Source organism: Pelodiscus sinensis, chromosome 1 (genome assembly GCF_052426305.1).
Source record: "Pelodiscus sinensis isolate ZL-2025 chromosome 1, ASM5242630v1, whole genome shotgun sequence".
Classification (NCBI taxonomy): domain Eukaryota; kingdom Metazoa; phylum Chordata; order Testudines; family Trionychidae; genus Pelodiscus; species Pelodiscus sinensis.
The window spans coordinates 110,497,879-110,511,321 of record NC_143052.1 but is presented as its reverse complement, the minus strand read 5'-3'; the positions used below and the strand labels follow the sequence as shown (position 1 = coordinate 110,511,321).

The following is a 13,443-nucleotide window of genomic DNA, read 5'->3' as shown; positions in this document are numbered from 1 at the left end:
TGGAATTACAGCAGAGCAAGTGCAGTATGGATCCAGCAGGCAGGAAAGGCTTGGAAAGAATAACCGCCTTATAGTAATGATGATTTGTCAAAATCTCACCTGTATGGATCTCATTACAGGTGTGCATACATACCATGCATGAAAGATCAGAATCTCTGGAACAACAGCATCCCTTGTGCCCCCCCTGCCAAAGGTAAAAAGTCCAGACCAGATCCAGCCATTGCTCAGTTCTCTCTCTGAATCCCAGATAGGGAGGACAACAAAAAGTGGGAATGGAAGATGAGTTGTGCCAACATCTCAAGAATCACAGTTGCTGTAAGGTAACTAATATTCTTTTCTTCCAATATGTGTCTGTGGGGTCGAATCTAGGTGACTGAAAAGCAGTGACCTATCTGGAAAGTGGTACTGAGGAGCCCTGATTGTAACTAACTGAAAAATGAGTGTAACAGTGACCTACCAAATTTGGCATCTGATCTTGCTGTCAGGTTAAAAGGCATTGTGTTTAACAAAAGTAAGATGATTATTCCACATAGCTGCCTTGCCATTTTCACATATAGGGATGTTCCTGAAGCAAGGAAAAGACCCAGCTTATGCTCTAATGGAGTAAGCTTTATTTGGAGGACCATATGATAGCACATTCATATATACTGAATAATTTATTTTGTACTACTCTGAGAGATGGCTTAGAAGCACCAGAGAGGGCAATAAAAAGCTGAGGAGAAAGTCCAAAAGGCTTTTATTCCATCAAGGTAGCATAACAAAGCTCTTGAAACACCCAAGATACAGAGTTTCATATCTCCTGATGAGGAGTGGGGTCTTAACAAATAAATTAACACATTGCTTCAAATGAAATTCCAACACAACTCTGAGAATAAAGTAGGAATGAGGTCTCAACATCACCTGATCTCTGTGGAATGTTATGTTGTAAAACAGTAATACATAACTCTTATACAGCACTTTTCACAAGCCAATCTCAAAGCACTTTACAAAGAAGGCTAGTACCATCACTCCTTTAATACATATGATAAATCTGAGGCACAGAGAGAGAAAATGATTTGCTCAAGGTCACCTAGCAGGTCAGTTGCAAAGCTAGGAATAGAAGATGTTCTGTATTCTATTCCAGTACTCCATCCACTAGGCAAGACTCTAAGGAGGGTCAGCCAAGAGAGTTTGGAGTTTACTGACCTTTCAGGCAAATGTAATGGGAATTGCAAAGAAGAGTAAGGCAGTGTCAAGTGCTTTTAGAAAGAGGTGCAAAAAGGTGAGCTTTGCAGACAGTATTGATATTCCACATTGGAGTAGCTTCTCTTACTGGTGAAGAAGCATACAGTAAATCCTTATTTTTTATATCATGGGGCATGCAAAAACTGAGTGACTCTATGGGATGGTGGCATACCACAACTGACATAGGTGAGACTTTTATGGAATTGAAAGAGCCCAGATTGGATTTTTTCTAAGAGATATACTTTAGGAATTATTTATTTAGGAAGTTTGGATTTGTGTAATATAGGAGGTCAGTCTTGATTATGACAAAATTCTCTTCTGGTTCGAGAATCTATGAATTTACGAATATTTTAAATGTAGAACACGGTCAAGGATGTTTGGTATAAGGCCCTTCAATGGTTCAAAATTCTGTTAGGCTGCCATTTTTTACTTCTTCCTTATGGAGAGCTTTCTACTTTGCAGCAGGATCTCTTGCACTAGTACAGGAAGTTAGCAGCCTCTGTCTGTTGTACTTAAGCAAATATCCAGGCTGTCAGATACAGAGACATTGGATTGGGATGAAATGTCTAATTTTGATTCTGTGATATTATATCTGGAGAGTCTGGAAGTTGTACAGAAGACTAGACAGTAATTTTGAGAAGACATTTGTCTGAATTGTCTTGACCAGGATCAGAACTGTTGCATCCTGTTTTATTTTGCACGACTCTTGGAATCAAGGGTATTGGTGGAAATGCACCAAAGATTTGACCCCTCCCCATCAAACAGGAGTCTCTGAAGATCTCTGAATAATGCCTCCCACAGAACAAAAGGTTGAACTTTTGTATTAGATAAAGTTTGAGGGGCAATATCTTTCACTGGATCAAATAAAAGCTCGAACAGAGAGTTTAGTGTAAATGTCTATTCGATCTTGTAGATAGCAATGACACTGTTAGTACCTTTCCCAGACCTGAAAAATACCTCTGTGTAGCCTGAAAGCTCATCTCTCATCAGTAGAAGATGGTCCAATAAAAGATGTTACTTCAGCCACCTTGTCTTTCTAGTGTCATGGGACCGATATAGCTACATGAACACTGCCTTTACAATAATTTATTTTTTCTTTGGTGGCAAAATGTCTGTAATGGGTCTCCTCCGCTGATAAAAAATGTTTTGAGGATGGAGCTACTCAGAGACAACTTGTGGTTGATGATGGATTGTCTGCTCAAGAAGTCTCACTCTATGAAGAGCATTGTTAATACCAATGTCCGTTAACTTGATAGCCTCATAGCACAGGGATGATGAGTGGCCATCTCCTTGATTATTTATATAGTACACGGCAGAGGTAATGTTTGAGAATTTGTACTGTGGAGTTTTGTAGAACAGCTGGAATACTATGCAAACTAATCCTATCACCTGTAATTCTAGGGAATTTACATGAAGAATCTAATCCCTTTGAGACCAAAGCTCTTGTATCTGGAAGAGTTCCAGGTGTGTGCCCCAAGATGTCCTGATGCATCTTTGAATAATATTTTAGTTGGAGGAGGTATGGAGTAAGGTACCCTTTTCTAAACATTTTTTGTGTCTAATCACTATTTTAGTGCACTGTGACAGAGCGCCTGCCCTGCACTGGCCCTTTAAGAACAGAACTCAGGCCCTGAGCGGGGGCTGGGAACAGAGAGGCCAGCTGAAGCTGTTAGGGCAAGTGAGAGCCCAGCTGGCAGCTATCTAGTGCAGCACAGTTGGCTTGGAGAGGCCAGCTGAAGCCTTTAGGGTGAGTGAGGGCCCAGACGGCAGCTATATAGAGGAGCACAGTTTGCTTAGAGGGGTGAACCAGTGAAGGGCTGACTGCAGAGGAAGCAGGAGCTCCCAGGAGGGAGACCAGCTGGGGATAGCCAGCTAGGGCTGGGAGAGGGCCAGCCAAGACTCCCCCTGGCTAGGGGCCGGAGGCAAGGCCCAGGGTTCAGAGGCGGATTACAACGCAGCCTAGGTGAGCGGGGCAGTAGAGGTAACCCCAATGCCAATGATGAGCAACCCGTACAGACTGTAACTTGCCCTGAGAGGGGCTAGATGAGGACAGTCAGGGGGCACTGAGGCACGGTGGGGGTGTGCACCCTGACATGCACATAGGATGGGAGATGTCTTAGCCAGCCTTATAATGGATTCACTTGAAGTCTGGTTAATGGTTTCAAATGTATTTTCTGACATATGGCATCACCACTAATGACATCACATACATGCAAGCTGATAGGTGACCTGGAAGTTAGAAAAAATTATTTTTGTAGTGGTCAGATCTGATTTTACACAATTGATTACCATCTTCTGAGTAAATTTCTAGACAAAAAGGAATGCCACTTATTTTGGCTAATTTTCATAAAGGTCCCTGAACAGGGATGGGGCATATGGGATGTAGGGACTGAGCCTGGATGGTATAGCCATCCGTGATAACTATCTGTTTCTATCATAGCTGATGCCTGAAGGAAGAAATCAAGTCAGCATCCAAAGGTAGAGGGCTTAGGGAAGTTTTCTAGTGGTACACGTGTGGCTCTTGAGCCTCACATCAAACATGTTAAATGGAAACAGATATAGAGTGACTAATCACTGAAGATGATAGTCTCGTCCAAGAAAATCTTGCTGCTTGGGCAGGTATTTAGAAAAAGTTTGTGTTGAGTGTAGATAGGTGTCTTCTGCTACCGTTGTTCCTGGTATCTAAGAGCCTGTACTTTAGGGCTGAGTTTCACATGTCAAGAACAGAGCTCTGGAGTACTTAAGGGAATGCAGCACAATGACTGTACGTGCTGAATAATTCTGTACCTTCAATGTACAAACTGACAGATACTTCCAGCCAGAAAATGTAGCAGTCACAGCGGTGGACATGAATTTAACCATTGATTTGCTGAATTAAATGCATTCACAGCTGCTTGTATCAATGTTTTTATTACAACATTGAAATATGGTTTTTAACGTCTCTCTAGAGTTTCTTAGAAGCTTGGCTAAGAATGGAGATAAAGTTATCTCATTTGGGATAGGGTATTTTTCAAATAAGGACCTGTAATTGGGAATTCTTAGCTGCCCTGACGCTGATAAGTTTTCCACCAAATAAGTCCAATTTTGGGGGAATCTTTTTCTTTAGTGGTGTTCTTGGTCTGCTTGATGTTTTCACTGACTGCAGAAACTACCATAGTGCCAAGTGTCAACATGTATGCCAAACTGTTCAAACCTCTTTTGGGGTATATGATGTCTTTTTTTCTGCTGTCATAGCCAGAGTTGGTAGTATAGCTGATGTCCACCACAGTGTCCTGATTGGGTCTAAAATGCCCTCTCATTCATAGATAGAGCTACATTAGAAGGAACAGATGAGAGCAAAATATCAAAAAGTTTGTGAGCTTTATCTTCACTTACAGATGTTGTGCTGTCAACAGTACTAGTAATGTGGACAAGTAGCTTCTAACATTTTTTTAAAGTCATAGGGGGATGATACAAGAGCCAGAGAGATGGCTTTGATCAGGAAACACAGTGATAAGTTCCTAGAAAATGAAGGGTATTTATTGTACCAGAAGTTCTAGTGCCATTTCCTCCTATGCCAGTGACTCTTGTGCTCTCCCTCTGCAAATGGTGGACAGGAAGGAGACCAGCTCCCAGATGTTGTGGAAAGGGAGCCACAATATGCCCAACAGGGCCAACATGGTGCTTTGTAGTGGTAAGGCTGGGTCAGAGAGGATTGACCTTGTGAGACTGGGTGTACAAACCCAATACGCGCCAGATCAGAGCCCCACCTTGCCTCACACGTCTGGAGTGACAGGCCTGAAGTGAGGACCTAAATGGGAGAAACCATGCTCAGTTGACGGCAGACATAAAAGAACATACTATCTGTCTGGGTGACTTCAGGTCCGCATCTAATCCTAAGTGGGTGCTGTGGGAGACATACTTCATAACGTCAGGCCACTGCCAAGTTGTAAGTGGATGCACTAGAAATCTAAGACAAGAGTCTCTGGGTTGTAGAGACAGACCTTCTCCCAATCTACGTGACCTTCATGTACACCAAAATCAAATATTTTACTCCTTAGCAGGCACATTGATGAATTCGGGGGGAGGGGAGGCAGGGGTGTTGGCACACGTTTATAAAAGTTGCATTCAGAGAATGAAGTCCAAAGAGGTTTATTTCAAGTTCTCTTGATGGCCAGTATCCATTGGACAGAAAATTGAGAACCTCATACAACAGGACACATAGTTGAGACATAAGAATTACATACTGAGACAAACATCTCAGTTTTTCAGAGCTACAATGTAGGACATAATTCTTTACCAATCTATATTTCTGTTCTCACATCTTGTGCTTTTACTTCTTTCCACCTCTGCATCTTATAACTCCTGCTTCTCTTTTACTCCCTCAGTTTGTTGTCAGTACTACACATGCTGCTTTCATTGAACTGATTTCATCTAGACTTTGGAATGATACACTGTATACCTAATGCCTATAACAAAGAACAGCAAGAAGACCTGGCAATATGTGAGGATGATGAACACTCCTCTCACACTATGGGCACGTCTAAACTACATTCCTCTTCCGAAAGAGGAATATAAATGAGCCCGATTGAAAATGCAAATGTGCAGATTTACAAATCTCGTGCTTCATTTGCATAATCGCATGAGCGCTTTTTCGAAAAAGAAACCACAGTCTAGACTGAGTTCTTTCAGAAAAAAAACCCTTTTTCGAAAAAACCCCATCTAGTCTGCGGTTTCTTTTTTAAAAAGCCCTTTTTCGAAAAAGCGCTCTCATGTACTTATGCAAATGAAGTACGAGATTTGTAAATCCGTGCTTCATTTGCATTTTCGATCAGGCTCATTTACATTCCTCTTTCAGAAGAGGAATGTAGTTTAGACATAGCCTATGGGAATTTTTTTTTTAAAAGTGGCCTTTTTCCAAAAAAACTTCACCTACATCTAGACTGCTGTAGTATTCTTTTGAAGTTAAACTGAAAGAATGTGGCCTTTTTTCAAAATCGGTAAACCTACTTTTACCAGGAAGAATGCCTTTTTTCGAAAGAGCTCTTTTGAAAAAAGGCATTCTTGAATGCAAACAGAGCTTTTTCGAAAGAGAGTGTCCAAATTGACTGGGTACTCGCTCTTGGAAAAGCGGATTGCTTTTTCAAACTCTTGTGGCTGTCTAGACGATCTCTTTTGAAAGAGGCATGTATCTAGATGTAGCCTATTAGACTTAGCTGGCAGCATGGCAAGACATACCTAGAAAACTGGACCAAATATAAAATACATGAGATAGTTTACATACATGAGAAGTTTATGCATGGATTATTTCATTTTCTTTGTCTGAATCAGGATTAGATGTGCCTACTCTTGTGTTAGCATACATAAAATCACATTATTATTAGAAACAGAAAAAAACCAACTACGGCACTCCCAGTGCCAATGGCTAGCAGAATGTAACACTTCAGAAGGATAAAAGGGCAGAGTTGATGCTCATAAAAATAAGAAAGAAAGAATGAAAGAAACAAGTACCCAAAATAAATGAATAAGAGCACCTACAGGGAATGAAAGGATAGGGTGGAAAGAATCCAGAAGGTAAGGCAGTGAGGCTACAGTGAAGGTTGTGTCAGTGTGTCAGGATGAGAGATGATATTTACACTGGGTTATCTCTACTAACTGAGGTAAAGCACTTCTGTTAGATTTACAATCTCTGATCACACAGTACAGGTTGGACCTCCTCCCTGGTCCGGCACCCTCGGGACCTGACCGGTTCCAGATGAAGGATTTTGCCATACCAAGGAAGGTCATTTTTGGATCCCTGCCACCAGCCCTCCTGGCCCGGCCGGTTCCCCACCTCCTGCTAGCCCCACTCTCCTATCAAGCCTGCTGGGCAACCATTGCTGCCATGGCTTTGGGACCCATCGGGTGGCCACACGCCATGACTCCCTGCCCCACCAAGCTACCGCAGGGCTCCCAGTCCTGCTGGGCAGCCATGAACGAGATCTCCCAATCCCGTTGGACATCTAACTATGGGAAGCCCACTGCCCTGCTGGGATCTTTGCCACTGGCCCTCCACCGGGACTCTCTGGTCCTGCAACATTTGAGACAGACCATGGATGTTGCCAGACCAGAGAATCCTGGTGTCATGATCATGAGAGTTAGCCAGCAACCTAGGGACTACGGGGTTAAAATACCTAACCTAGGTAGAGTTGGCCGATAGGAATGTAGGTAGGAATTTCAAACTGGGACAAAGGAATGTTTGGTTTCTCCCTCCTTTGTCCTGGGCAGTTTCTCCCCAGCTACTGAGGGAGTCAGACAGAACGTGTCCCTCCAAGAAAAGAATTCACTTTCTGTAAGTAGGGTAAAGTTTAGATAAATCTGTTAGGTTTTATTGTTTTATGGTTTGGGAAATGGGATCTGATGTCTGTGCATTTAAAAATGGGCTTTGCTCTCTTTTGTAACTAAGTTCTAGGCCCATGGTGGAGTTCCTCCACCATGAGTATTACTTTGTTACTTTTCCATCTAGTCATGATGTTTGCAACAGGAATATTGTGATAATAAAAGTTCTTTCTCTTTTCTTTTATTAACCTGTTATTGGTTAATTTTTATGTCCTGGTTTTACTTTAGGGGGTGAGATTTCCCAAGTAGTCTTTCCCTGGTTTCTTTATGATTACTTGGGTGGTGGCAGCGGAGTTTTTATCCCCAAAATCTACGTTAAGATTTTGGGGGGGAATTTTTTTTTAACCAAAGCCTGGAAAGATAAGGTTTTGGGGTTCTTATGTGGGCCCCCACTTCTGCATTTATTCTTCCAGAGTGGGGAAGGAGCCTTGACATGTGCCTCCTGCTGCCCTTACTTCCTCTATCTTTGCAGAAGTGGGGGCCTGCAAAAGTACCCCAAAACCTGAGCATTTATGTAGTGCTGTTTGAAATAGAGCTATGTTAGCATCAACAGCAGAACTCTTAGGGTATGTCTAGACTACATATCTCTGCCGATGGAGGCATGTAAAATAGGCTACCCGACATAGTCAATGAGGCGGGGATTTAAATATCCCTGGCTTCATTAAAATAAAAATGGCCGTCACGTTGTGCCGGCTCAGCTGATCGTCGGCATAGCGCGCGAGTCGAGATGTGGATCGGTCAACAGGGGAAGCCTTTGTCGACCGCTCCCTTATGCCTCGTGGACCAGCAGGGTCCATATGGTGTGAAACGCTCTAGTGCACACTAGAATTTATTCCCCTTTAGAGCACACTAATGCACCATGTATACAAGACTTTTTTCTACCCTACTCACCAGAGGTGTATTGATGTCCAAGGCTAGAACAATTTCTTGAAAAAAACCAAAGCTGACTCCCTGTGCTATCAATCTCTTATGTTAATAATCTTGAATAAATTAACTAAAGTTTACATCTACAAAACTAAAAATGGCCTCTGTGGCAACATGGCTTTGCTTTCTAACATATAAGAAGTAGGAAAGGCTGTGGCAAATTCTCTCCTAGCATACATGGAACACTGGTTAAAAATGTTATCACATTAGGGACTGCTGGGTTGGATAGCATTAATTAAACTCACATTCTTCCCTCCGCAGGGATATATATGAAAGGCTTGTGGTTGACACAGGGTTCTCTGTGGGGATACCTGGGAGGAGAGGCATCTAGCCACCACATTATCCTCATAATATTGTGTAGTGTTCCCTCTTTGCTTTTCTGGTGTGGTATGGAAGCTGAAGAAAATTTATTGAATAGAAAGCAGTGTGTTTAACAGACAGGCAACCCACATATGCCTTAATCTGGCAAAAAGCTAGTCTGTGAAAATGATAAAGACAGACTCAACACACTCATTTTCATAAGTTTTATCCCTTTCTCAGTTCACAGGCTGGCTAATGGGAAGATCTTTATCTATCTACTACATTGGCTTTTTAATTTGGCAGGAACATCATTTAGAACGTCTCCTACCTTCCAAGTGCTTTCTTCCTTTTCACCATCAACTTACCTCATCTCTCCATCCTTAATGGCATTCTTCAGCAAGAGCTTTACACACATCCTAATTGCCTACACACTTAACACCATACACGAATACAGAAGCATTGCAAGAGAAGTGATTCAAATGGAGTGTGAGATCACCAAGGAGTGTGAATTAATCACATTATCAATTATTTTCCATAAAAGGGATTTCCTCAGTTCAAACCCCAAGGCATGAAATTAAAGTTTGACTGTCAAAGGTGGAATAAATTTTCCAGCTGATTGATTTGTGCAATGATACTTGTATAATTTGGCAATTAATCAAGGGAGTGTAGCAAGAAATAGAAAAAATCTTATTTTTTCTATTCACTTTCTAAGAGTTCCTTATTCTGAATAGTCATTATTAATAGCCACCTCCTCTGAGTTAATATATATTTGGAGCAACTTAGTGCTTTGGGTCATCTATCTGGCACTGTTTTCAGCAGCTGAGCTTAACATGCTCAAAATATGTATTGTCCAGGTAGAAATATTACCTCTGAGCTCATTCGTTATTGACCAGGATTTAAGAAAGGCTTGGATACAATGTACATTTCTTGTGAAAAAACAAAAAGGGTCTGATTGGAACCATTTTCCAACATGAAGTTAATGGTACATTGCATGGGACACATTTCCTTCTCTCTCTCACATGAATCATGGTGTTGCTTTGCACATACACATATAAACTCAATTACATGCCCTGGAAAGTTCTCCCCATAATGTCTTGAAACAATAACTTGATTCTTAACACAAAGAAGAAATAAAAAACACAATAATTAAGTAGGAAACATCCACATGCATAGACCACGTGAGAAAAGGAAAGGAAACACACCCAAATTTCATGAATCACACAGAAGCAAGATGCAAGAGTGACTGTGGGAAACTTTTCTACTGGTAAGGAAAGCTGTTTCTCACCGTTCTGAACAAAGTGGCTGAACTAAGAGCATCTGATTGGCTATGCCCAAATACCCTCCTCCTCATCCTATTGGTTGAGAGATGATAAGGGGAAGAAGCCCCAGAGCAGCATGGGAATGAAATAAAGAGTTGGTTAGTATTTAAAGTACAGGCATAACTGTGAAGTAGTACTAATAGGAAAAAAGTGGTCTCCAACTCCCTGTGTCCTCTGCTCTGCTGTTTTCCAATTACTTCACCATTGGAAACAGCTTTCTTAATTCTCTTTTAAACTGTGATCAATTATTCAGAATTTGTTTACATAAACTGCTATCTTATATACATTCTTTTGGTTCTTAACCTGTTCATGCTACCAATGCCTTCATTTTCAGTCAGGTGTGTCATATGCATTTGGAAAATACTCTTGTTTCACTACAACATTTCAGCGTGCAAAATAGCAGATACTCTTCTTCTCACACGGAAACAGAGATTTGGATACCACTGTTTTGAACTGCAATCTTGATAATCCTTTTCTCATAAAGAAAATACGGCTGACACCTGCAAAGAGGGTCCTGGAGGCCTCAAGCCACTCATTCACAAGGTTCTTCATTTACAACTCCAAGAAATTAGGGAAGAGGAGTGAGGAAAGGTGGTTAAGGAGTATGAACATTTTATACTCATTTCTCTGTCTGCAACACTTTTATCCTTTTCAGAGCAGTGAACACCATTTCTTCAACACCTTTTAACATTATGATTTTAAGAAGGAATCTGGTGTGGAGATATATATATATATATATATATAGGTTAACTGGTTAAGAATAATGTTTAACCTGTTAACCAATAAAAAAGGGGTGGGTGGAGGAACCACTCTAACCCAGCTGGTATGGAGCAGGCCCCTGCCACAGACAGGGACTGCTTCAATTGGGCTGCAGCGCCCCCACCTCCAGCCCTCACTTGTTAACCATTCACATCCAAGTGTGTATGTGTTTAGACTCCTCCATTTTCTACTTTCATTCCCCTGGAACTGCCATGTTACAGTGATTCATTCTTCAGCAGAGCAGGATGGTGATCCAGCTCCCTTTAGAACCCATCAATGCAGCTTATAAATCAGCCAGAGGATTGAGAAAGGTCGCAATCTCTCAGTCTAGTGAGCAATTACAGTTTCTGAATGTTTTAATTAATCTGGAACACATGAGGTTTCAATATGACACTTATAATTAGGCTGACAGCCTCTGTTACCCAAGGGATGGGTATCAAATACATGGCTGATCTTAGTCAATGACATGTGGGGCTCAACTATGCCTCAGAAATGGTAAACTGATCTTCTTTCAGTTCATGGCCCTTTGAGCTCAGGAGCAACCTGTGCTCATCTCACACATACAGGCTGGATTTCCTTCTGGGAAATGCAAGTAATTGACCACACACAATCCAGAAACCTGGAAGTTGATCCTAACCAAGATTTTCTGCTACCCGCAGAGAGAAACTGTTCAGGACCCTTCTTATTAGAGGTAATTATTCTCACATGAGTTACAGCAAGAGTGATGAAGCCACTCCAAGCACTTCAGAACATGTGACTTGCACTGAAATCTGAATGGGCTAAGCTCCCACCTTTCATTTCATGGGATATTTAAGACATTAACATTCCTTTGTCTCCTCTTCACCTCACTAAAAATAACCCAGCATTTGGGAGTATCAGTGCATCTTGCAAGGATCTTCAAGGAAGCCAGCAAAAGAGCTACAACCATTTCTGTCTTCTAAGTGTACTCTGGAATGTTGGTTTTGGTCCCTGATACTTCAGGCATATTGTGGAAAGCTTTATATGACTAAAAAATAATCAGGCCCAGTCGTTAAAAGTCATTTTAAAAGACAAAAATAGAGAAGTATTACCTGGTCTGGAGAAGGTTTGTGGTTGGTTTGGTTGGAATGGGATGAGGATTTGAGGTGGTCATCCTCATAGTTATCTGCCATCAACTTCATGCGATTCTGAGTCTGTGAGGGAAAAAGAATGAAAAATTCAGTGTACTCAGATGAAAGTAAATGTAAGTGCTAAAATGCAGAGTGAAATAGCCAAGGAAATGCATCTTAGAACACTGTGCACTATCCTGTGCATTCCAGACAAAGCCCATGAAAATAACTGATATTTAAAGTCCACAATAAAAACCAGTTAGGTATCTTCTCATAATTGTTGTTCTTTAAGATGAGTTGTTCATGTCTATCCCAATTAGGTGTGTGCGTGCGTGCATGCATGTAAATGGTGGCTGGATTATTTTCCCATAGCAGCACCTGTAGGGTTGGTCTGGGTACCCCCAGGTGCCTTCTTGGTGCCCAATATAGAGCCCTGTGGACCTGCTGCCTCTTCAGTTCCTTCTTTCCAGCTACTCCAAGAGCAGGGTGGGAGGGTGGGTACTGGAATAGACAGGAACAAAGAACAATTACGAGACGGTACATAATCACTTTTTCTTTGAGTGCTTGTTCATGTCAATTCCAATTAGGTGACTCTCAAGCATAAGTTTAGCAGGTGAGGTCAGAGCCAACCAGTGATTGCAGCACCCCGTCCTCTCTGACTTGCTGTGTAATAGCATAATGTGAGGCAAATATATGGACTATGATGCTTCTCTACAGATCTTCTGAGTGGGAATCTGTGTGAAAAATGCAGTGGAAGAAGCTTGTATTCTAGTGGAGTGCACGGTGATTGGAGATGCCGGAACTCCTGCAAGCCCATAGCACCAAAGCGGGAAGAGTCACAGTCAATACACTGCTGCTAACCGTGACTGGAGTTGTCAGACCCTCAGTCTGGCATGCTGCACTACGTAAGTGCCATCAGCCATATGACCTAGAAGGCTACTGCAGTTTCTTGCCGTGGTGGTGGGAAACCACCTGAGACCTTGAATGATATCTACTATGTCCTGAAATCTTGAGTATGGCAGGTATGCCTGGCTTGTGTCGAGTCCAAAACTGCTCCTATGAACTCTACCTTCTCAAAGGAGACAGAGTGGATTTTTCCTTCTTTATTAGGAGGCCCAGGCTTTCGACCTGAAGCAGCCCTTGATCAGCTGTCATACGGGAAAGACCTGTATTTGATACCTGCCTCAGAATGCTGCAACAACTGCCATACAGTTTGTGAAGACTCAAGGTGCCACTTCCAGGCCAAAAGGTGGGGGGACTATAAACTGGTAGAAGGTGCTGTTTACCATGAGCCTTCCTACAGTGAGCGACTGAGATATGAAAGTACATGTCCTTTAAGTCAAGGGTGACATACCAGTCCACTGGATCCAGAGAGGAAATAATGGAGGCAGTGAAAGCATGCAGAACTTGAGTTTCTTTACAAACTTGTTGAGATCCCACAGGTCTAGAATGGATCTGAGTTCACCCTTGGC

The 13,443-nt window shown here is 42.0% G+C and overlaps 1 protein-coding gene across 10 annotated transcripts in view; it reads right to left on the bottom strand.

The window, feature by feature from the left end:
• Positions 1 to 13,443, bottom strand: part of ERC1 (ELKS/RAB6-interacting/CAST family member 1) — a 512,836-nt gene that overhangs the window by 39,490 nt on the left and 459,903 nt on the right. For 6 of the 10 annotated variants that reach the window (XM_075941054.2, XM_089775709.1, XM_075941075.2 and 3 more), the window contains one exon: positions 11,954 to 12,055. In XM_075941054.2, the coding sequence (XP_075797169.2) occupies positions 11,954 to 12,055 (102 nt within the window). Of the gene's footprint in view, positions 1 to 10,090; positions 10,158 to 11,953; positions 12,056 to 13,443 lie in introns of all 10 variants that reach the window. The other 4 variants (XM_075941081.2, XM_089775732.1, XM_075941103.2 and 1 more) reach the window with 1 other exon arrangement.